This window comes from Aythya ferina (assembly GCF_964211825.1).
Source record: "Aythya ferina genome assembly, chromosome: 1".
NCBI lineage: Eukaryota > Metazoa > Chordata > Aves > Anseriformes > Anatidae > Aythya > Aythya ferina.
The window spans coordinates 103,239,359-103,263,936 of NC_140296.1; the positions used below are offsets into that span (position 1 = coordinate 103,239,359).

The 24,578-nt window shown below is 38.6% G+C and overlaps 2 protein-coding genes across 9 annotated transcripts; one reads left to right on the forward strand and one right to left on the reverse strand.

Annotated features, from left to right (window-relative positions):
- Positions 1-103: 103 nt before the first annotated feature.
- On the reverse strand, positions 104-3,671 carry RWDD2B (RWD domain containing 2B). Of its 4 annotated transcripts, none has more exons than XM_084538436.1 (5): positions 3,541-3,671; positions 2,948-3,166; positions 2,764-2,831; positions 1,746-2,111; positions 104-1,019 (listed from the first exon to the last, which is right to left on the reverse strand). In XM_084538436.1, exons 2-5 carry the CDS (start codon positions 3,152-3,154, stop codon positions 782-784), a joined length of 879 nt encoding a protein of 292 aa, XP_084394562.1. In that variant the 5' UTR covers positions 3,155-3,166; positions 3,541-3,671; the 3' UTR covers positions 104-781. The 4 variants fall into 4 exon arrangements, with proteins under 4 accessions (XP_084394562.1, XP_084394560.1, XP_084394563.1 ...); XM_084538434.1 differs by lacking the exon at positions 3,541-3,671 and adding an exon at positions 3,327-3,426; XM_084538437.1 differs by lacking the exon at positions 3,541-3,671 and adding an exon at positions 3,243-3,382 and having other exon boundaries at positions 2,948-3,156.
- USP16 (ubiquitin specific peptidase 16) lies at positions 3,535-23,640 on the forward strand. 5 transcript variants are annotated; one of them, XM_084538387.1, is made up of 18 exons: positions 3,535-3,652; positions 6,322-6,420; positions 8,099-8,277; positions 8,963-9,066; positions 11,465-11,568; positions 12,609-12,790; positions 13,748-13,840; positions 14,421-14,551; positions 14,931-15,018; positions 16,853-16,931; positions 17,855-17,946; positions 18,747-18,803; positions 19,631-19,801; positions 20,230-20,899; positions 21,615-21,709; positions 22,673-22,759; positions 23,060-23,216; positions 23,328-23,640. In XM_084538387.1, exons 2-18 carry the CDS (start codon positions 6,360-6,362, stop codon positions 23,450-23,452), a joined length of 2,475 nt encoding a protein of 824 aa, XP_084394513.1. In that variant the 5' UTR covers positions 3,535-3,652; positions 6,322-6,359; the 3' UTR covers positions 23,453-23,640. The 5 variants fall into 5 exon arrangements, with proteins under 5 accessions (XP_084394513.1, XP_084394515.1, XP_084394516.1 ...); XM_084538389.1 differs by having other exon boundaries at positions 12,612-12,790; XM_084538388.1 differs by lacking the exon at positions 3,535-3,652 and adding an exon at positions 3,915-4,030.
- Positions 23,641-24,578: the final 938 nt, after the last annotated feature.

Here is a 24,578-nt window from a genome sequence, read left to right on the forward strand (position 1 = left end):
CGTCACGGGGCGAGGCGAAGGGGCGGGACTGCGTGAGGTATCGGCGAATATCGCACAGGGGGGTGTCGAGACCGGTACAAAAACATAACAAAACACAGCACGGTCCTGAACGCAGCGGGGTATTCTTTATTATGCTGGAGGGCACCTCCAGGGAGCCCAGCCCCTACTGTGCCAGGAGCAGACAGAGGTAGTGGATACACGGCAGCATCCCTCACCCATACACACGCTTACCTACAAAAAAAGTCTCATGCCTTACTTAGAGAAGGTGTCCTACCGCATCCTATTTGCATGAATAAGGTGCTCCTGTTTCATTTTTATATTAAACGTATTAACCTCATCACTTAATATACTTCCAGGTAGAAAGAACAATAAAAGATTGTTACTAAAGTCTTCATGTAGTGTGTGTAAACAACAACATTGTGTAAACATCACATTTCCTCTCCTCAGATGTCCACACTTCATTTTTCTCAATTCCTATTCACATACTCATTCCCTAAAACCCCACGTTCTGTAGCTCTGCCCAGCATATTATCAAACTTATTTTCGTTCCTTGTAATTAGCTACGTCCCCTAAATTCCTTTAAAATCAGGCCTTGCAATAAAGCATTCATTCAGTCACTTTCATTACTCAGATTGAACTGAATATTTGTTTTCATAGAAAACTGGATTCGTCGTATCAAGCAAAGATAATCAATTCCCTCTCTGATCAACAGCTGCAGAACAGCTAAGGAATCTGTTACGAGGATTAACTTACAAATGTAGGCACTTGCACCTATGTTAACCTAATGCCCTTCAACCCCAAAGTACATTTGAAAGATGTCAGCACATCCTTTTTGTTCTAAAAATTGATATAGCTGCCCCAAATCCATATGATTTCCTCTGGGACCATGTGCATCAAAACATTTTTCTTCCAAAGTGGAAAACTTTCTTTGCTTCTGGATCTCAGCATGTCCTCCACCTTCCAAAGAAACATCTTCTCTGTGCCGAATTAGTATTCTTTTCCACGTTAGTCTTCTTACTCTGAAAGCAAGCAGAGAACTATAAATCTATCCATAAAACACAGACTGTTTTAGCAAATACTATGAAATAGCTATTATCACAAAATCAATACATTTAATTTGTACACAAATTTTTGGACAGAGATAATGGTTCCCTAGCTGGTCACAGGAATGCTACCCACATTCCAAATATTCCCATAAGCAGCAGCTTGTTTCATTTTATCTCTGTCAAAAACATTAATGCTTTTCGTCACAAAATAATTGATGAAGATACAATTTCAATTTCATTCTTCATTTCTGCCTTGCCTGTACTAATTCTCATGTTCTCATCATGCATTGTCACACTCTTAGCTGTTACAATCAAACACTAATGCTTAGTTAGTTTCCACCACACAGAAACATAAACGATGTGAGTAGAATAAAATATGAATGTAAGGCAATATAAACACATAAATATCCAACAAGCCTGGGTTACTGTAGTCCATGGCTATACCACTGACATAAAGAGGAAGATAAAACAGAAATAAATGTGCAAGAATTAGTAACTCTGACTGCTGTATCGAGCAGTACAGTGACTATTCTGAGTTGCAAAAACATTATGATTAAAAAAAAAAAAACAAAAAAAAACACTTCTTTGCAGACCTTTAAAGGCTGGAAGGTGGTTGAGCATCCCGCCTTCTGGCCACGTACACAACACATAAAAACACATTAAACTACTAACGGAATTTAAGCGTAAAGGAAAACTAACCTTGACCAGAACTCTTCACAGTTACTTTGTAGACCCTCTACACAAACAACGCCTGGTTTCCCAGGCATAGAAAACCCTGACAGAGAGAGCTCCTTTGCCCATTCAATAATATTCTTTCTTTTTTGCTTGTTGTAAATGTGGTGACTGTAGATCCACAATCTAGTGAAAATGACGTCCTCTGACTGCGAGGCATTTGATGTCGTCACTGAGGAGGATGAAAGCTCTCTGTCAACGTAAGCAGATGCATGGTCTTTAACCCATTCTCTTGCACTCAACATGCAAGGCTCACCACTGCAGTTTTGCATTAAATATGCTTTTAGATCTGAGTTCAGCTGAATCTGCTGAGAGCGGCTTAATAATGGTGACCTAAAAAAAAAAAAAAAAAAAGTAAAAAGTGTAGCTGTAATATGCTTATGATTTATTGTGTTATTCAAACAGTTTACTTCAAGCTGCCAAAAAAAAAAAAGTCAGGCCATATGCACTTACTGTTGATACTTAAGTCAAATTAGCTACAAAAAGATCATAAATAACATTCATTGTGCTACCTCATGAGTATGCATATAGTACTACCAGTCTGTACATGAGAATCAAGATAAAGGCACATAAGAAGTAAGCATGGTGACTGAACTAACTTTATATAACGTAGAATGATAGAAAGTACCTCTTTAAAAAGAAAAGTTCCTTGAAAAATAGCCAGAGAGTAACAGCATTTTGACAAGGGAAGAATAAGACCACTGGGTAACTTGTTACTCTTTTAAGTAGTGTTAAGCCTTGTCAGAATTGACACCAGAGTTCTTGAGCATCAAACCTAGGAACAACAGCTACATCTGACCCCTTTGTACAGAAGATGGCACTCTTCGCTTTTCACTTTTTTTCTCAGTTATTTCTGAAGCAACTGAAGAAATCGTATCCTTGTAAGTTTTTCTTCAGCATCATTGTCTTTCTGGCTTAATTTAACAGCAAACTAACCAAAAAAAGACTGATTTGGGTATTATATCTGTATATTTTCATAACATACCTCACCGTAATTTCTGGTGGAACAGTTGGATATTTAAACGGTAAAGCACAGACCATAGAGAATTCCACCTAAAAACGATGAAATGTTAAGTTGGAGGAAACCCTAAAATGCCCCCAATGTTATTTTTAGGATGAGAATTAAAAATCCAACCCCCAAAGCGCCCAGACGAACATCTTTACGATACCATCGAGGCACCGGGGACCTCGGGCTTTACGTTGAGGGTGAACTGGACTTTTGAAGAGGGCATCTCCGCGGCCTCGCTTGCGGCGGCGAGCTGCAGCTCTGCCAGAGCCAGCGGGTCGGTGACGAGGAACTCCTCCTGGCGGGGAAACATGCTGGAGAGCAGCTCCAGCTCCGACACCTGCACCTCGGCTTCCTCGCGGCTGGCCATTCCTGCGGCTTCCTACAGTGAAAAAGAAAGCAGGGGGAGAGGAGAGAAGAGCGGCTCTACCACGGGAAGGAGCTCATCGTGCACCTACACCTAACCCCACCGGGGGGCGTTAAAGGCTCGGGGTCAGGGCGGCAGCCCGGGGCGCCGCCATAACGCTCCGCCATTAACCCGCCTCCTCCCCCTCCCCCGCCAGAACCGCCTCCATGCTCAGGGCGCTGCAGCTTCACCGCCCACAACTGCGCATGCGCCGCCTATTCCGCCCACTTTCCCCGCCCCCTCGCGGCACCGCCTCCCCGCTTCACCCGCCGCCTTCGCGCATGCGCTGCCCTTTCCCCGCCTATCCCCTCCGCCCCGCCGTTCCCTCGCGCTCCCAGCATGCAGCGCACCGGAAGTAGGCGCGGCAGCCGGTGACCGTTGCCCGGCGCTGAGGTGAAGGAGCCGGGCCGCCCCCGGCCGCCATGCGCCGCCCAGCCGCCCGCACCGCCGCGCCGCCTGCAGGTGAGCGGCGGAAGGCGCCGGGCCCGGCCGTGCCCGCGGAGCTTCCCCCAGCGAAGCCGTTCCCCCTCGACTCGCTTCCGCGGCGCTCCGCTCACGGCCGGGCTGCCTCACGGCTGGGGGGGGGCGGCTTTTTCTATTGGCTGCGGTGCCTGTCAGTTAAGGCGCTGAGGCGGGCGGCAGCCAATCAGAAGCGGGCGGGGCGGGGCAGGTTGCGCGGCGGGACCGGGCAGCACGTGGGCGGCGGGGGGGGGGGGGGGAGCGGTGCGTCAGGGTGCGCGCTGCTGGGCATGAAATTGGGAGCGAAATTAAAGCCCTGCCGTGCTTCCCCCTGCGTAGGCTGCTTTCGTGGAAGAGGCTGGAGAGGAGCCTGTCGGACGGGTCTGTCCTCGCGCGGCGTGGGTGAAGTGAACAGCACCGAGTGCTGGTGCTGCCCTGCCGTGCTGCTCGGGAGGGCTGGGGGCTGGGGCTGGGCAGCCTGCAGGAGCGAAGGCTCCGGGCGGAGCTCTGGCAACCTTTCTGTACTTAAAGGGGCCTTTTAAAGGAGATGGAGAGCGACTCTGATCAATCTGTTAATGACGAGACGAGGGGGAATGGTTTTAAACTAAAAGAGGGGAGATTTGGATTAGAGGTTAGGAGGAAATCATTCACTCAGAGGGTGGTGAGGCCCTGGCACAGGCTGCCCAGAGAAGCTGTGGTTGCCCCATCCCTGGAGGTGTTCAAGGCCAGGCTGGATGGGGCTTTGGGCAGCCTGGTCTGGTGGAGGTGTCCCTGCCCATGGCAGGGGGGTTGGAACTATATGATCTTTAACGTCCCTTCCAACCCAAGCCATTCTATGATTAATGCTTTAGAGTAGCTTGTAAAAGATTGAGTTTTGTAGCTTGTGTGGAATGACAGGCTGTAGAGGGAGTTTATTGGATGAGCTGTCATTTCTCTTTCCAAACAAATTGAATGCTCAGTTGTAAAAGGTGTTACTTCTGCTATTGAAGTGGCTGCCTGGCTGTCATTTAACTGGGTCACCTCCTCTAAAAGCACGCCTCTGAAAAGGTTCTTCCTACAAAAAGCTCTTTGTGGGTATCATGTCTAAACTCTTACAGGTTTACTTGGTCTTTGATCCCTATGGGTTGGCTTCAGTTTTTAGCTGTGACAGCTCCAAGCAGGCAGCTGTTCAGCTGGGGCAGGTGTGGTGCTGAGTTCAAGGTAAGAAATGGTTTTGAAAGGATGGATGTTACAAGTCAGATTAAGTGGCGTGCTGACACATTTACATGAAGCTGACTTGAGGGGTGGAGAACAGAGGCAGGTCTGCAAAGGCTGCATAAAACTGCACACACTCAATTTTGAACCTTTTTAGGTTTCATGTTTTCAGTGTACTGCAAATGCCAATTCTAATATTTGTGAAATAAGTCACAGAGCCTTAAAGAATGCAGACTAAAAGATAAAAATCACAGAATGGTTTGGGTTGGAAGGGACCTAAAAGATCATCTGATTCCAACCCACCCCTGCCATGGGCAGGGACACCTCCCACCAGACCAGGTTGCCCAAAGCCCCATCCAAGCAGGTGTTGAACGCTTCTAGGGATGGGGCATCTACAGCTTCTCTGGGCAGCCTGTGCCAGTGCCTCAGCACCCTCATGGTAAAGAATTTCTTCCTTGTATCTCATCTAAATTTACCCTTTTCTAGTTTAAAACCATTACCCTTCATTCTGTTGCTATACTCCTTAACAAAGAGCCCCTCCCCAGCTTTTCTGTAGGCCTTCTTTAGGGGGGAGGCTGCTAGACTGGAAGGCCACTATACAGACCATAAGGTCACCCCAGAGCTTTCTCTTCACCAGGCTGAACAGCCCCAGCTCTCTTAAACTGTCCTCACAGGAGAGGTGCTCCAGCCCTTTGATCATCTTTGTGGCCCTCCTCCGGATCCATTCTAATAGGGTGCACATCCTTCTTGTGCTGGGGGCCCCAGGCCTGGATGCAGGACTCCAAGTGGGGCCTCACCAGGGCGGAGGTGGGGGGTGGAGTATCCTGCTGTGTGTGTAGTAGCCAAGTTTTTGAAGGGAATCACTTGGCCTAGGGCTCTGTTCAAATGTCACTCTTGTCTAGAAAGGTTTACAGTCATACCAAATACCAGCCCCCCTATTTGCTAGTTATGGTGGGAAGGCAATGATAAATTTTCCCCCAAAAAAGAAAACTTAAAATTTGGAACTCACATTGGTTTTGGATTTTTAAATGTGTTAAGAGTACTCGCATGCATCAGGCTTTTAAAAAGATTGAAGGAATTTGCAGTAAAGAAAACCGAAAGATTGTAAATGCAAGAAAAAAACTTGAAGATTTAATAAGGACAAACCCAATTCCATTTCCTAAAATCCCTCTGTTTTTAGTTAGTCTTAAAAGTATATAGGATTTTCGATATATAACTTAGTGCATAAGAGGAACAAGGCAGTTGCTTTTGATTTAAGGTCTTAAGGCTTTTTTTTTTGTGTAATTCACACTGGCATCTTGTCTCTACCACAGTTACAGTTGCTTCATGTTAAAGTATCATTAAATTAATTTCTTTTGAAAATGTCAAACAAGTTAATTCATTTCAAGGGCCATCTCAGCCATGGAAATAATTTATTGTTTAGCAACTATTAAGTCAAACCAAAATGTAATTTCCAATTTCCTATTTTTCCTTGCTAGGTCACTCTTCTATTTAAAGAAAATCAAGGGCTGCAAATATGGGAAAGAAACGCATCAAAGGCAAAACTGCACAGTCTGATGAGTCTCTGGATATGCTGGGTATGTTTCTTTAGAGAAGTCTTGTAGTCCGACAGGAAAAAAAAAAAAATAGATCTTTGTTCTGACCTCAAAGAAGGCTTGTGAAGTCTTTGATATTAGAATACCTTTACACCAGGTAGCTTCACTATGTGGTTATAGAGTGTGGGTTCACATAAATGAAGTCCTTTAAGAATCTTTAGTGTTGCTGCTTTTGTAAGTATGCTATAAAATAATAATAAGACCTTGGAAACTATTACTCAGATGTTATCCTGTTCTTAGGTCTTTTTGTCCTGGTCTTGTGTTAGCTTCTGTGTCAAAAAGACAAATAGTCTGCTATGACTGTTCCTTATCTTTCTCCAGAAAAAAAATCAGTTATGATGCAACTGCTGATGCCCTATCACTTCTTTGGCTAATAACAGGCTAGCTTACCCTTACAAAGTCCCGTAAAGCTGGAAATGGAAAGTATTGTAACTCCACTGTAGAGTAGCAGCCAAGATATAAACCTTTGTTTAAGAAACACAGTGTTGAAGATGAAGCCTGTGGGTTTTGTTTGCTTGTTTTTAACAGCTTAAATAATGCATCTAAATATCTGCATTTGGCTCTTACCAACTGGTGTTTGTACTGAGATAAAATCCTGTATGCTTGGTCAGAAATGGAACTGTAGGTACAAAGCTTACACTTGTTTTAGCTCATGTGAAGAAAAGTTTAGCATCTTGAGGCTGTAGTTGTGCATACAGTCCTCAACAAAGACAGATTCAGAGCTGTTATGCTGTCTCTGGCTAATCAATAAAAACACCTCTGTAGCCCTAAGGCTTAAGACTGTTTAATTACATAAACAACTAAGTAATTCTTCTCAATAAAAGTTTGACAAAAATATGATCTTAACATACTAAGTACACATGATGCTTTCCTAATAGCATGGGTTTCTTTACTCTGCGCTTCTTGACTTTGAGATAACTATTCATACTGTCAAATATTTGACCTTGTATTTGGAAATGTAGACATATGTAACTGCAAATAGTGAAGAATGGTAGGCTGCTGATAATAAACATCTGAACCTACGCTGTATTTAAAAAAAAAAATTAAAAAAAAATCAGAAGTCTTTGAAATATATTCCTCATTAGTTGTTTTGAAGAACCTGAATCAGCTTGCCGTGTCTGTTGTCTGTCACTCTTGATTTCTCAGCATAGTACTTAAGCTTACAGATGGCTTTTCTTCCTTCTCAAGTGTCAGTGTAACCAACAAAAAATGAAAACAAGGAAAATTAAAAATAAACTTCTGGTATTTTCTCTTAGCAGCAAATATTCTCAGCAGAGTTTGGTTAAATAGATGCAGGCCCAGAAGATGCAGCCCTAAGTAGGGTGTAAGATTGTAATGCAAAGTGATAGTGGTATCGATAGGATGATTCTGCTATTCTTTTCTACCATACTCTGCAGCATAATTTCACAGAGACAGCTCAGCTGGAAACATAATCTCCACTTCTGTAGGTAGCTGGGAGCTGCCTTGGAGACTGCAAACCATAGCAGTGGGCTGTGGTTGCTCCCTCAGAGGTGTGGGAACAAAATGTTTTCTGAAAAGTTTTCTGGTGTGTTTGCTAAAGGTCATCATAGCTTCTGGTTTTCAGCCTGTGTCTTTGAAGTCTAGACACGTCTACATTTGTTACGGTAGCTAGAGCATTCTTGTGCTTTTTATTTTGTAGAACCTATGTGCAGGCATATTCGTAAAGGACTGGAACAAGGTCATCTGAAAAAGGCCCTTGTGAACGTGGAATGGCACGTTTGCCAGGACTGTAAGGCAGACAATAAGACACAAGAGAATTCTGAGGAGGAGACGGACGAAAGCCCTTCCATATGGTTATGTCTAAAATGTGGCCACAGGGTATCTCTTGTTTTCTTGTTATTTCTATTCATATCTTCCAGTGCCTCCTAATATAGCAGAGCAACAGAGTTAAAACTGCTAAACTGTTACAACTTTTTTATTATTGTTATTTTAAAGGTGGTGTTACATGAATGATTTGATATACTTTAGTGTTATGAAAAATGTCAGCTCTGAATTGCAAGTGAAGTACTTAGAAATGCAGTACTTAGAAGCTTGGCACAAAGGCATTTAGCAGACTTAAGGTGAAAATACAGTCTTGAGACTTACTTTCCTAGAAAGTCCAAATTATTTCTCTAAGAAAATATTAATTTCTGTTAATGCTCCTAATTTTTTATTTTCCCGTATTATCTTGTGCTAACACTATTTTATTAAAGTTAGAACTGCATGCTGAAGAGGTTTTATTTTTGTTGTTTGTTTGTTTTTTTCCTGTTGCGTTCTTCAAGCGGTTCAAAGTGAAATTTGTAAATTAGATTTTCAGTGCTCAGGCGACTTTATGGTTATTTTGCACCCAGTGAGGTACTTTTCTCTCTGCAGAAATAACTGTCTTGAAATAGAGCCATCTATTTATTCTAATTAATTGAACATAATTAAAACAGTTTTCATTTAAATACTTTATACACTGACTATATATGTTTCATTGATAGTCAACTGGATTTTGTGACACTTCTGGTTATCAACATTATAGGGCTGTGGCAGAAATTCTCCAGAACAGCATGCTTTAAAGCATTACACAACGCCAAGATCAGATCCCCATTGTTTGGTTCTCAGTTTGGACAACTGGAGTGTGTGGTGAGTTTGTCAGGCAACAGTTAACACATAGAAGGCAACAGAGGTTGGGATATAATTTGTGTTTTCTATGTGATTTCTGGGAGTTAACTCTAGAAATGTATATAAATCATTCCACACACAAAAATCCCAGCAGTCTTTGTTAAGATCTGCTGAATAAATATTACTCTTCTGTAAAAATTGTAACTAGAAAACTTTCATAATTGAACCTGAAATTGACCAAGTAGTAAATAATGTTGGTTTAGTATTTTACTGCTTTTGCTTGATCAGATTACTGACAAATGGAAGCATGTTATGTAGCTCTAAATCTTAACTTTTGCCCTGGGGGAAGCTCTTTCTTGATGCACGCTTAATGAAAAACTTGATTCATTTTTTTTCCCCGGTAATTATGACCTCTTCATACCATAGATATAGTTAAGAAGCACAGCTGTAGAATTACAAGGTGCCAGTGGATCTGTCAATATAAATTCTATCTCCCTGATAGTATTTTCTTCTCTGAAAATAAATAGTGTTACTATGGAAGGGAGAACCTTAATATTCTAAACGATGCCATGCAGAAATATTGTATCTGACATAGTTTTGATTTTGCTTAAAGTCACCTCTTTCTAAACCTACTGTTTGTTCATTTTATATAACATGATCAAATAAAGAGATAATGTTTCACACGTATGTGTGATGACTAGTGTTTCCATTGTACTCTGGAACAGAAATGGACATTGCTAGAAATATATATTGCTAATGAATTAGTTAATTTATTTTTGTGATTTTTAAATCAGCTTTAAAAATATGGGTTCTAAACACTTAATTTTCTCAGTTCTAAAATCTCTGTAGTCTTTAAATCAACTTACTTGTGAATGAGAGGAAGTTATTTAAGCAAGGTATTTTGCTTCCTTCTAGAATTTTTCATTTGTACAGATTTGTCCAAGAGGTTATTCACAGGATGGTATATGGGGTGTAAATTATTGTTATAAATCAGTACTACAGTCCAGAACTATATTTCACCCTGGTGATTAGTACAAAAAAGCAGTTTCAATCAGAATTTATTAATTCTACAGATGTATGAGTAAATGTCTGCAGTGTGTGTGCATACATGATTGAAATTGTACTTGAATAATACCTGTAAGCTGCTAAAGAAATGGTTTTGAGCATGGAAAGAAAGAGGAGAGTTCTAGTAATTCATTAAGTTGTGCTATTTTGGGTTTATGACAAGTGCAATGTTTTCAGTATGCCTTTCACCCGTTGGTCAAATAGGCATCATTATCAATCTCTTGATAATTTCAAGTCTTTAACCTTTCAACTTTCAACTATTTTTTTTATTTATTTTGTTTAAAAATTTCCCATGGAAGTAACTATTGTATGTTACTCCAGGAGCAAGAATGTCAGTCTTGTTAATTATTTAAAAAAAAAAAAAAAAAAAAGAATAAATACCTACTCAAGGATTCTACAGGTAGTGCCAGTTTTTGTTTTGTTTTGTTTTTCTCTCATTGAGACATGAAAAAGCAGGAATATTCTCAGCAAATAGTGAGGATGCTAGAGATACAGGAAAGCAATTTACTGCAGACTTCTGCTGCTTTTAAGATCAGAAACTAGTCTGACTTACGGTGATCCTGAGATCTGCTAAATGCATTTGTGCCTAATAACTGTAATTGATGTGTTTCAAAGTGCAGAAGTATTTGTGTTCTCTTCAAAACCTTTTGTGACCTCTTCAAAGAGTTGATTGGGCAGAACTACAAAATTGGTACATACAACTCTCCTTATGCTGTATGCGTTCTGGCAGAATTTAACTCTTACTCAAGCCTTTATTACCGCAGCTTCTCTCACAATTTTGTTTAAAACAAATTAGTGGTCTAACTATCTGTTTTCTTTCTCTGTAAAAAGATTAACAGGTTTATAACTGCAACAAAACAGCAAAATAAAACTTTAAAAAAGGCATTCAGGAGTAATGGAGCACTCTTTTCCAGTTTAAATATAGTGAACACTTTGTTGGCTAGAATAAACAGATTTTTTTTTCCATGCTATAAAATTGGCAAATAGTTTCCTATGGGGCTGATATCTCAGTTTCTTTATGTAGGCAAACGTTGCCCAGCTACTTTTGCATGTAGCATAGGTTTGTAAGAACATCTTTTAAGGGTCTAATTTATGTTTGCAGGTCATCACTTTCAATCACTGAAATTGTTCAATGAAGATAATTTTTAACTTACTTTCTTAATGAGAAGTAAATCGAACACTTCTGTAAGAATTCAAAATTTAAAAAAACAGAAAACCACACACACAAAACAAACCTTGTAATTTTATAACTTTGTGTAATAAATTTCATGAAACAAGTAAATAGTTGAGGAATTGTAATAGAAAAAATAGAACTAATTATTTTTCTCTTTTGGGGGTGGGTGGGCTGATACAGGTGCTACATATGTGATAATGAAGTTCCATATAGTACTTCAACACGGTTGGGCCAGATGGTGGAATATGTTAAAAAACAAGTTTGTCATGACTCGTCACGTTCAGGTAAGTGACTATAGTATATAGACAGTAAGTCAGAAAGTCCCTTTAATGCAGCAGACAGTTCTGTAAATCAAGAATGTACAATAATTAGTTTCTGGAGCACTTTATGGTCCATTAAAAAGCAAATTTATTCCTTTATGTTTTTCTTTGTCAGAGTTCTGAAATCATAACATCCTAGCCCACTTAATCTGACCAGGATTTTGTTTAGTGTACCCATATCTTTTAGAAACCAGAAATACAGGAATAAGAGGAGAAAAAAATAAGTATGACATTTGCCTGTTCTGTGAGCAGAAAACCTTCCAGCTGTTTTCTTGTTCATCTGCAAAGATTGCATTGCCCATTCTCCTTGTTTTCTCTGAGCTGTTATTACATTGTCTTAAGTCAATCTTGGCTCACAGCCATGTACATTGGAAAGATTATCAAGGCTAGACTGTTAAACTGGTAGAACCACTACAGGTGTTACTCTGAAAACTACCTAGAGTTCATTTATGGTTTTGTTAACAGGTCATTGAATTCTAGAGCTGTACAACAAGTTAATAAGGGGTAAATATCTAATGTGTCTTGAAGAGCATGGACCTCCCAGTTTCATCTGTTTAGATGAAAGCAGTGAACATCAGAGTTCTTTGACAGTGGGAAACCTGCGTGTTTAATTTCAGACAATAAGGCCATGTTAAGGGATATTATCTCAGATGTCATCTTATTGGATATTGTAGAAACCCCTAACATAGAGGATGGTGCAACAAGAATGAAATCTTAGATAACACATGCTGAGTTTCAGAAATTGTTGGCGTTAATGGCTTGCGAACTAAGTGTTATGTTTAAATTCTATGCTGCTCTGAAATGGTTTCAAATGTTTGTTGGCTTGTTTTAGACTAAGTGCTAGGAGTTAAGAAATTAAACCAGTAGTGTTGCAGCTATACAATTACAGAATTAATTTTAATATGTTTAAACTTTAAACATTATAGATTGCTGCTGCCTGTAACAACTTTTTCCTATCCCGTTCCTTGTTTCTGGGTTAATATATGTTTGTTTGATTGTTCCAGCAGAAAAACAGCAAGAGAATAAAGACTTTGGAAATAGAAAGGTAGAAAAAGACAACAGAAATGAGCAAGAAAAAGAAGTCTCTCTCAAAGAAGAGAATTCTGCTTCAAATACTAACTCAGAAGTGACTGTTAAAGGACTTAGTAACCTGGGGAATACGTGTTTCTTTAATGCAGTGATGCAGGTACAGTAGTTACTGCTGCTTTTAAAAATAATTAAGCAGAACAAAAAAGGAGTTACAAAAAAAAACGCAAAAAAAAAAAAGCGCCTTCTTTACTGTACAATGGCACAAGTCGAATATGATTTTTATCTGCCAAGAATGATGGGTTCGTTTTAAAAATAGTGTGTTGGCCCACAACAGTATGAAGGAATGGAGCTGCAGGTTCAGACTTGCACTAAGTGAAGATGTAACCAATTGCCTTGTCTTTGAGGGACAGCATCTTTTCTTTATAGAGATTAAGCATGCCAACTTCCTAATTTAGTAAAAAAATAAAAATACAGTCTGGTTCATCACCCTCATCGACCTCTTAGAATGTGCGAGATCAATAACCAAAGACTATGGGCATTTACTGAAACAAAATATTCTCTCTCAGCAACAGGAAAATCAAATAGAGGTCAATATTAACTGCATGAGCATATTGCATTGCCATCTTGTGTGTCTTGGATGTGAGTCAAGAATTGTTTGGATAAAATGAGCTTCCTTTTTTTGTATGTATTCATTCAGCAAATGCATTCTTGATACTGAAGCTTTACTTGAGCAAATTTCCCATTGTACTTGCAGGTTTCACTAAATACAATTCATTTTTACTTGTTAACATGTTTTAAACCAAGGAAATAGTTACCTTTTACCTTTTGACTTAAGACCAGATAGTAGTACGTTTAGGGTTTCTGCAACCTAAAGTAATACACAAACAGGATAGTTGCAAGTCCCATCAGCTCTATGTAATTTATCTTTAGCTGTTAAGCATTGTTAGAATTTCCAAAGTTGTGTCCATGGTAGAAGTTACCATTCTAGTCCTGTTTGGCGAAAATAACTTGCCGTTAATCTGGTTGCCACAAATTTCATGGCAAATGGAGCTCCTTTGCCCATCATCTTGTTCCCTGGCTACCAATCCTTTTGTCTGTCTTTTTTCTTCTACAGAACTTATCACAAACTCCAGTCCTGAGGGAGCTGCTCAAAGAAGCTAAAATGCCTGACACGACAGTTAAAATTGAGTCACCTGAGTTATCTATGGTATATAAGCTTCAGCCTCCATAGTGTTTTTTTTTGTTTTTTTTTCCCCGATTCTGTTAAAGAAACAAACAATACTCTGTATTTTAAAGCTGTTTAACTTAAAATGTTTTACGTTGTTAGTGTTTAAAATGTAAAATTGATGGGAATTTCACCATTGAATTTAATAGAGCTACTACTGAAGTCAGTAGTGCCCTCTCAGTTCTAAAGTGATGAAAATACGTAACTTTTGATATAGTGTAATTTATCTAAATGCAATGTAGGAAACTAGAGGATGTCTTCAGCACTAACTTAAATAATGCATGTATCATTACAATAGAGATTTGGCTGGGAAAGAAGGGTTGTGCATTCTAAGAAATTGTAGTATTTTCCTGACTAAAAGCAAGAAATAGTTAAGGACTCTTAGCCCAGTGTTTTGATATTGTGTGATGAGAAACCATTTTTTGTTTGTTTTTTGTTAGTTTAACGTACTGCAATTTTGGAATTTAGTCAGTTTGGAATTTCAGACAAGGAAAAACTTAATTCTAGAAGGATCTGCCATCAAATTAAGGCCAAACAATTCTATTGCTTTTGTTTAAAACAGGAACCTCAGCTAATAAAACTAGAGCCGCCAGGTCCTTTGACGTTAGCCATGCATCAGTTCCTGACAGAAATGCAAGAGACAAAGAAAGGGGTGGTTACTCCTAAGGAACTTTTTGCTCAGGTTTGTAAAAAGTGAGTATCTGTATAATTGCATGGTATAGTGAGTATGGAAAAAAATGTTAGTTGCTTAAACAAAGGTCAGTTTTCTTCTTTTTCTTGATTTTACATCACAGCATGTAAAATTTCCATAATAAGTAAAAAGTTTTGGGAAAAAAAAAAAGGATAAAGAGCCAAAATATAAGTGAATAGAAGTAAAATGAAAGATACCCAGTGATATGCTCAGATTGTCTAGCCTTACATTTTTAGAAACTACTGTACTACATTTGTTGCTCTTGTATACATGAATGCTTGAGACTTTGTTCCTGTATGTTTGGAATGAATTGTTTCTTACTTTGTCTATCTCTAAGGTCAATTATGCTTTTCATTTATCGATTTACATTTCAATTAACAGAGCAATACGATTTAAAGGTTATCAGCAGCAAGACAGTCAAGAATTGCTTCGTTACTTACTTGATGGCATGAGAGCAGAAGAAATCCAAGTGAGTGGTAATTCCACAGTTGCCTAGACCTTTCCTCCTACCCCAGACCAAGACTTTCTCCCCATCTGAGGGGAGAAAAAGCATTCTGTCTCAGAGAAGTCAACCCCTTGTAGAGTGCTTTGTGCTGCCCATAAGCACTTGCAGCATATTACAACAGAGGTGTAGCATGTGACAACCTCTGAGTAGTTGCAAAGGAGCAACCACAAGTATTGTGATTTTAATTTTACAAAAGAATATTCAAAGAAAGAAATTTGTTCTTGGCCTGTATCTCTTAAAGATTGCCCTTGTTGCGTAAGTTTCAAAAGCTATGGTGTTTTCTGCATTTCTGGAAAGCAATATACTGGCTATTCTCTATGCTTTTCCAGTAAAATCATGTATAAAGGCTTGGTTTTGTTTGCTCTAAAGGGTCTTTGGTTGATTTTACATTTTTCATATAAATGTCTGTTGACCTTCAGAAAGTAGATTGACTTGTCCAAATCTACAGAAATACTAAGTTGGAGTGTGTGCAGTCATCCTAAATCACATCCTTTTTGTGTTCCTTTCTGCAAAGTCTAAAAGAACACTTGTGGGAATCCCATGGTGTTCTTGTTTTTTTTTTTTTTTTTTTTAAATTGTCCAGATCTAATTTTGAGAAGTATTTCATCCCTGCCCCTTGCTATGGACAAGGACACCTCCCACCACACCAGGTTGCCCAAAGCCCATCCAAGCAGGTGTTGAATACTTCCAGGGATTCACAGAGAGAAGGCTCCAGGGAGACCTTACCTTCTCTGGGCAACCTGGTCCAATGCCTCACCACCCACCCTCATAGTAAAGAACTTCCTAATATCTTATCTAAACTTTTTTTTTTTTTTTTTTTTTTTTTTTGTAGTTTAAATCCATTACTCCTTGTCTTATCACTGCAGTCCCTGATCAAGAGTATCTGTACTCCCTGATCAAGAGTCCTTCCCCAGCTTTCCCGTAGGCCCCCTTTAGGAAGGTTGCTGTAAGGTCTCCCTGGAGCCTTCTCTTCTGCAGGCTGAACATGCCCAGCTCCCTCAGCCTGTCTTCACAGGAGAGTATTCCTCCAGTTCTCTGATTATCCTCATGGCCCTCCTCTGGACTCATTGTAACAGGTCCATGTCCTTCTGCTGCTGGGGTCCCAGAGCTGAACCACAGTGCTCCAGGTGGGGTCTCATAAGAGTGGAGCAGAGGAGAGGAGAATAACCTCCCTCTCCCTGCTGGCTTTTGATGGATACCTAGAATACGGTTGGCTTTCTGGGCTGCAAGTGCACATTGCTGGCTCACGTCAAGCTTCTCGTCCACCAGTATCCCCAAGCCCTTCTCAGGGCTGCTTCCAATCCATTCTTCACCCAGCCTGTGTTTGTGCTTGGGATTGCCCCAGCCCAGATGCAGAACTTTGCATTTGGCCTTGTTGAACCTCATGAGGTTTCCACATGCCCACCTCTCAAGCCTGTGCAGATCCCTCTGGCTGGCGTCCCTTCCCTCCTGCTTGTTGACTGTACCACACAGCTTGGTGTCATCAGTAAACTTGCTGAGGAGGGTACACTTCATCCCACTGTCCATGTTGACAACAAAGATGTTGGAAGTCTTTTAACGTAAAGATGTTAAAATATTTCTTAAACACTAATTGTAATATTATGGTGTATTTATTGATTGGTTGGCTTTTTTTTTAATATCAAAACGTGAGAACTGTTGCATCTTTGTAGGCAGTTGTGTTGTTTGTATTGATTTTCTTAATTAGTAAAGATTTTCTTTCTCCATATGAATCGTTTTGTAAAGCTAACTGAATTAGTTTAAGAAATTGTGCAATGTCGATTTGTTCTGAAAATTTCAGCGAGTAAGTGTTGGAATACTGAAGGCCCTGACCGATTCTAACAAACAAAATGAAGAAGAACTGAAAACAAAAATTAAAGGTAAAATGCATGTCAGTGATGATGTGATAACTGTACATTTTTCTTTTCATTCAAGTAGGCAAACTAGTGGTAACAGTTATGACTAAAAGATACATATTTAATAAGCAGATTTATGCTACATCTTGAATATGTATGTATCTAGAACATAAGGCTTGTAAATGTTAAATAGTCTATTTAAAGGTTTTACTGACTTCAGTGGCATTTCTTTTGTAATAGAGTAAAAGAGTTGATTCTACAGTCATTATACATTAAAAGATGTTTGGGTAGTTTTTAATTATTCAAATACTGTGAAAGAAGTTAAGATATTAGCACATGAATGTAATGACTTGCTCAATTCTTATAGCTCATTATTACTCATCAGTGCTATCAAAAACAAGTTTGTTGGATTTTTATTGCTGTTAAAAAAAAAACAAACACAACACTGAACAGAAGAATGTTTAAACTTTTCAACATGACTTCGGGTTAGAAGATGAAGAGCAAGCTTAAGTGCAGAGTATGTGCTACACGGGAGAGATAACTTGAGGAAATTGTGTTTGTAGAGCACTTATATCGATGAAAGCTGTTGCTTTTATTTTTTTCTTTAGCTTCAGACAATTGTCTGAGTTAAATCCGGGGAGAAAACAGGAACTCCTACTGGGATATAGTAGTTCTAAGAAAATAAAAAATGCATTTGACTTGAGAAAGCAGTGAAGTTGTCAGTTCAGTCAAAGTGTCTTCTGTAAATGTGTCTTCACACCCATTCCTTTAATATATAAAAGGATCTTAAATTAAGAATCTTGCTGTACTTCCTAAGTAAACTAGAACAGGCACTGACACATGCTATGTATGTTTTACATACTGCATTTTTAATTTGGTATGTTATCATTAAATTATATATTATATGCAATATTACTAACTTTACTATATGCTTTGTCAATTTTCAGAATATGAGAAGAAAAAGGGAATGAAAAGTTTCATAGATCGAATCTTTGGTGGAGAATTAACCAGTACAATTATGTGTGAGGAATGCAGAACAGTAAGTAAACTGCCTGCCTTAAATACCCAAGAGCATGTTTTTATGTAATCCACAGAACTCCAGAGTAACTATTTGTAGAAATAACTGGAGTTAGAGAGAGTTGCTTCAGTTAATGTTTCTGAGTTGACTAGCTACATGCTTTTTGAAGAGGGGCATGGTTTGGCTGGAATCTTCCTTTATAGCATAAAGGAAGAAAATCTTCCAGTTCCTTTCAAAAGAGTTCCAAAAAAAAGAGGGCAGCAACATCAGCAATCTGCCTCTGCCAAAAAAAAAATTACTCAGATTCCTGGTGAACACCTTCCAGTGGTGCCAACTGTAAAGAGGATGAATTGTTCTGTTTAAGCAGAGTGCTGCTAGGAACTCTCTTTTTCCCTCAGACTATTAGGTCTCCATTTTTCACATGGGAATGATTGTGGGATTGTGAGGAAATAGATAAGGAAGAAGGCACTGCAGGGATAATGCATCCTGAGAACAAACTAATTACAGATATTAGTGAGTGGGCTAGATGAATATCCCAGCTGATCACAGAATCAATCCCATAGGCACTAAATTGGGTTCCCATGTGCTAGGTTATAAGAAAACCAAAACTTGGGAAACCATTTCTTACTTCTGGAGTAATGTGACTGGTAGATTTTGGTCATGAGTAATTATATACATTTACCAACAGCTTTGTTTTACATTTGTACACACAAGTAGAAGAATGCTTTGAATGCAAACGAGGATATGTACAGATAAGCCTATTGACAGCAAGCCAGCCAATTACAAAAAATTAAATTGGACTGTTTAATGTTCATTTAAAGGTGTCCTTGGTCCATGAATCTTTCCTTGATTTGTCACTTCCTGTACCAGATGATCAGGTAAGAAACTGTACGTGTTTTATTTCTGACTTGTTTTCATATAAGCAAATAAAACAACCTTTATTCTATAATCAGGAGGGAATTAATGTATGCAGCTTTCTAAATGTGCGTTTCAGAAGTTAAAATAATAAACTTGTCCCCAAAAGGTAGAAAATAAGATTTTCAGGAGAGTTATTCGTGTAAGTTGATCTGTTTTGGTTTACATGATTGATCTCAAGAACTGACACTCAAAAAATTGATTTCTCTGGGTTTCATACTGGCAATCTGCATATATAATATGTCAGATTTGCCATGTAGCACTGCTCACACAAGAACTAAGGAATGCTTTTTGAAATAAAATCCCCTCAACTAAAGGGTTCATGTCGTCTGCAATGAACAAATTCTGCTTTAACAGAAGCAAATAAAGGACAGTACTGCAAATTATGCGGCACACAGTTGAACTGAAAATGTCTTCATTTGAATGAAATACTACTCCTCAGTGAATTTAATTAGATTACCTTTGCCTCTAACAGATATAAATGTCCTTTTATATGTTCAGAATTCAGCCTTGATAGGCATACTTTTTGATACTGTTTCATGCTGCAAGTCGTTGTTTCACGTGGAGTCCTCCTGGAGTGAAATGCCCCTCTTGGGCATTAGGGTAGCTGGCATCAATGTGTTAGGCGTATGTCACAATCAGTGAAATGTTGCATTTTGAGCCGAAAACTCAGATAACGTCCCTGCAGTTTTCTCTGAAATTCTGTGTTGTTATTCAGGACACTAACATACCTATTTCTGTGGTTATTTTTTTTTTTAATATTTGGTTTTTTTTTTTTATTTGTGTGTAGAAAATAAAAAATACAAATGAGAGAAATGCTAAAAAAAACAAAGAGAAGGAATCTGAAGATGAAGAAGAGGATAAAAATGATGGCTGTTACATTAAACAGAGAGATGAGCCCCTTGGTACAAGTAAGCACCTTCAGAAAAAAACAAAGAAACTGGCCAAAAAACAAGCCAAGGTTGGTTTTGATAAATATTTTACTTATATTAATAAAGTACTTGCAATTTATGGTAAAAAATAAAAATTTCTTTTTGCTTCCTCAGTTGAGATAGAGGAGGAGGGGATGGCTTAGAATTTTTCCTCTGTCAAATGCACAACCACGACGATCAGTTGTATGTATGTCATAGCTATGGAGAAGTTACATGCTCTGATAATAGTTGCCATGATAGGAATAAGATAATATTCAGAGGTGTAGTGGGGGTTATATCTGAGCAAGGATAAATTCAATGTTAGTTAAACTGATGACCTCAGATTATGAAATCATAGATAACTTCCCCCTTTGACACCTATGACATACAACAAATAATTTGATAAAGAAATGGCTGGAAATGCTAAATATCATTGAAACGTTTTATATGCATATACATTATACCTATCAATTTGCAGAGCCAGCGCCGCCAGCAGAAGCTCCAAGGAAAAGTACTTCAGTTGACAGATATCTGTGCTACTGAACAGTCAGAAAAAGATGTAGAATATAACCAGGAAAGAGAGGCAGATATTAACTCTGAAACTCCTGATGTGAAGCAAGAAGAGGAATCATCAAATGATTGCAAAGATCACTGCTTAACTCACAAAGACTTAAGTATAGAGGGAACTGAAAGAGAAGTTCAAAACATGCTTGAAAATACAGGAAAACCAGAACAAGAGTGTGCAGAAAAGGAGTCTCTCACGGATCTCCCCACAGAAGTTTTAGATTCTCCTGTGAAGCTTGTCAATGGCCTTGACAACCTATCTTTGAAAGATGAGGATGATGAAAACAAAGATGAGGAAGGGCTTGCTACTGACTTTTCAAAAATACACTTGAATGATAATGTTGAATCGGATATGAGCATCTTAAATGACCTTCAAACTGTTCCAGCCAAGACATGTGAAGTACTGACAGAAGATCCTGAAATGGCATTTTGTACTCTTGCAAACAGGGAAGACCTGAACCCAGAAGAAGGTTCAATACATCACTGTTTGTATCAATTCACCCATAATGAGAAACTTAGTGAGAAGAATAAACTACTCTGTGATGTATGTACACAGAGACATTGTGGACCAAAGAACATAAAAAGTATGATAAATTATCTTTTTTTTATTTTTAACAAATTTAGTAATCTGCTCTTATATGGGTTCATATCTAGTGCTTGGGTGGTTGATGGGGCTGTTCCTAAAACAGCATTTATGTAACTTAAAACTTAGCTTTGATCAGAGCAGTATTTATTGTGCAGGTTGTGAGAACCTCTTCCGCACATGCTAATACAAATTCTTAATTGAGCAGAATAATGGGCTCACAAGCTTGCATACAGAATAATGGAGGACTAGAAAAGAAGAGTGGTCAGAGAGGAGTGGGTTTGTTTTGGGTTTTGGGGTAGCATGATCATTGCAATCTAGAAATTCATTTTGTGGATGAACGTAGGAAGTGGTTATTTACCAGATGACTTCTGTTCCTTTCTCAAATATGAAAATTCTCATGTAACAGTCATAGGGAAATCATGTTCATGTTTGCTCAGAAGACCAGTGGAAGAAAGCTACATGCAGTTTCTGAGTTGTAGAGAGCATGTGAGAATTCATCCTGCTTTTGCTGATGCTGCTTAGACATGATGTGAGCAGCTACTTTTGTGATATGGGAGCTGCAGGATGGCAGTTTCACATTTCATTGTGTTAAAGGGGAATGTTCAGTTTCTCATTCACTATAGTGGATGACATTGTAAGAGTATAAATAGTGAAAATAAATTATTGCTGTAACATTTCTTTAGATATTAATTGATGGTTTTTCTGTTCTGCAGGTGAAAAGAAGTATGTTTATACTAATGCCAAAAAGCAAATGCTAATCTCTCTTGCTCCTCCAATTTTAACTCTTCACTTAAAGAGATTTCAACAGGTAACAAACAGGTTGTTATTAAAAAAAAAATGTGTGTGTCTAATACGTATATATGCATATAGCTTAACTTAAATCTAATGTTAGCACGTTTCCATTTTCCTATAATCCTGCTTTTTTCTTTTTTCTTTCTTCTCAGCATTTGGCAGGTAGTCGTGTGCAGGGTTGTTTTTGTTTGGTAGGTTTTTGTGTTTTCTTTTTGTGATGGTAGGGACTGGGGTGTTCTTTTCCAGGGAAAAAAAGTGTTCTAGTAGTAATTGAGGCAACATTTTTTGTGAGCTTACTTGAAATGTATTCCTTCACTGTGATTACTACTTACTGTATTAAGTAGTATGTTAGCATTGTTTCCTGCAACTACATCCATTCCTAACTCTTGCATTTCCATACAGATAGAATAGGATTCCTTACTAAATGAATTTAACAAAAAGGCCAGTTGAATGGAAAACAATACAACTGAAGTCTTATTTATAGGCACCAAAGTAAAGTGACTTACCTTTTTCCTCAAATTCCTGGAAATTTTTAAATTTAGGGCTTTAACTTTTCAAGAAGAAAAATAGGAAATAAATAGGGTTAGGAGACAGCATTGCCTTTTCTCAGTTTAAAGCCATTAAGTATTTTGACTGAAATGCTTTAAATAAATAAAATAAGGGAGGTAACTTAGTAGATGAAAAGCATTCCACAGAGAAAATTAAATGTGTAGGATATTTCAAGAGACTCATACAACTAAGGAAAAAACATTTGTCATCTCTTACTTTGCTTTTCCAGTTTGTTACTGGAAGATTATTTGAATAAGGTGAGAGTAGAAGTTTTGTCAGTTTTGGCAATCTAAAATTAGATCATCAGGCATGCTACAGTATCCGAAAAGCAAGAGATGTCCTCATAGTTTCATGAGTACATAGTACCTGGTGGTTTTAATGTGCTACACTTAACATTATGGATTTTTCCCCTCCTTTATGTCTGTTTAAGGCTGGATTTAATCTACGGAAGGTTAACAGGCATATCAAGTTTCCAGAAGTGATTGACTTGGCTCCTTTCTGCACAGTTAAATGTAAAGTAAGTGGAAAAAACAGTCAAATTTTCCTTTCCCATGTTTTAATATGCTTTCACAGTTAAGCTGCTTAGCAGAATCTGTGTAGAACACTCATCACGTTATTGTGTGCTAATACAATTTAACTTCGAAGTGCAACTTGTACTCGAGCCTGTCAGTGTATTTCCATTGATTATAGTTGTAGCACCTTGCATGGACCTGTAATGACAACTTCCCTTTCACTGGCAAACAAATAGAAGTGTTTACTTTCTAGCCTGTTTAGAATCCAGTCCCTGACTGACCTACCATAACTTTCACTTTTACAGAATGTGGCCGAAGGGAGTACAAAAGTATTATACTCTCTCTATGGAGTTGTTGAGCACAGTGGAACAATGAGGTCTGGGCACTACACTGCTTATGCTAAAATGAGAAATATGAACAAACATCTCTCTGATCTTGTCCTTAAAGGACAATCTCCTGAAGGTAAATAATTACAAGTATTTTTACAAATTACTTCTTACTGCCAAACAGTAACAGGATTAAGTACTTCAGTTCCTAGTAATAACTTTATCTCCTAAATTGTTACTTTGACAGCTTTAGAAACTGAACCAGTAAAAGGACAGTGGTTCCACATCAGTGATACCCACGTACAAGCTGTGTCTCTATCAAAAGTGCTGAGTTCACAAGCCTATCTCCTGTTCTATGAGCGACTGCTCTAAATCAGAGAAACCTTCTTGTATCCATCTTAAACAGCCTGAAAGAAGGCAGGAACTTGCAAATCATGTTAACGTGTTGGGGCTAACTACAAGAACATACTTTGTGCTTCTTAAACACACTGACAAATGGTTAACTTATACTTTTTCCAATGTTTTCACTACTTTTAAATAAAAGTCTTTTTTCAAAATTATAGCTTCAAGTTTCTAGTGAGTAATGTTTGTGTTGTTACAGGCAAGCAACTGCTGCTTTCTTAGTCTCTTTCAAGTGCCATACATTTCAGCAATTCTTTCTCTTTACAGTGACCAGTAATAATTTTGAACTAGTTGGATCAGTTACATCTGTATGTATTTTAGAGCCTCTTACACTTAGAACACACTTCTTTCTTTCTACACCTCACAGAGCTGAGACAAATGCATTATCGGTCATCTTTCTGCTGTTGGTTTATTTCCCATGTGGGAACCCTCAATTTGCAAACTTGGAATTCTGTACATAGGAATCTCACTGGTATTTTGATGGGGCTAAGAACTTGGCTCTTTCTCCCTCTCAGTACAGGTGTTCCAGTTCAGCCCTTTTGTGCTGGAGAGTTAAGAATGCTGGTCCTCCAGTGACTTAGAGGTTTTTAAGTTCTCCTCTCCACAAGCTAGGCTTCATGCAATGTTTCACATAAATAAAATTCTGGCTGCCTGTGCTAAGGCAGCAGCTGTTTTCATTCAATGAATTTTTCACAACACCCTTACTAAGAAAATGAGTATCCTTATGTGTTCTCGTTACCCTTAAAGTCAGCAGCAGCAGCACTTGTGCAGCTGACTCATCAGTATGCCAATCCTTCAGAAAACTTGCTGAGTTTTTCAACCATGCCAGCTACAGGCCATAAAGCAAGCAGTAGTGTAGATGTTGTACAGCAGCCTTATTTAGGCATACGATAGTTCGGGACTTGATTTAGCCTTCCACTCCCTCCTGGCTGTGAAATGGAGTAGTACTGGCAAGTAATAAAAGGATTAATTATTGAAGTGGCTTGAATTTCAAGCACAGTTCTTTAAAGTGACTGAGATACATGAGCTGTTTGCTTTCCACAAGGAATCTTAACACAGGGCTTCAGCTTTTCCCCTTAAGTGTATGCAAGAGTTC

Bases quoted from the DNA above. Each gene is read 5' to 3' on its own strand.
- USP16 (XM_084538387.1), top strand. From the start codon at position 6,360: ATGGGAAAGAAACGCATCAAAGGCAAAACTGCACAGTCTGATGAGTCT. The intron at 11,569-12,608 runs GTAAGTGACTAT...TGATTGTTCCAG, and splicing joins TCATGACTCGTCACGTTCAG to CAGAAAAACAGCAAGAGAAT. The intron at 21,710-22,672 runs GTAACAAACAGG...TGTCTGTTTAAG, and splicing joins ACTTAAAGAGATTTCAACAG to GCTGGATTTAATCTACGGAA.
- RWDD2B (XM_084538434.1), bottom strand. From the start codon at position 3,359: ATGGAGGCGGTTCTGGCGGGGGAGGGGGAGGAG. The intron at 3,167-3,326 runs GCGGGTTAATGG...TTTTCACTGTAG, and splicing joins TGGCGGGGGAGGGGGAGGAG to GAAGCCGCAGGAATGGCCAG. The intron at 1,020-1,745 runs GTTAGTTTTCCT...GCTTGCTTTCAG, and splicing joins TGTGAAGAGTTCTGGTCAAG to AGTAAGAAGACTAACGTGGA.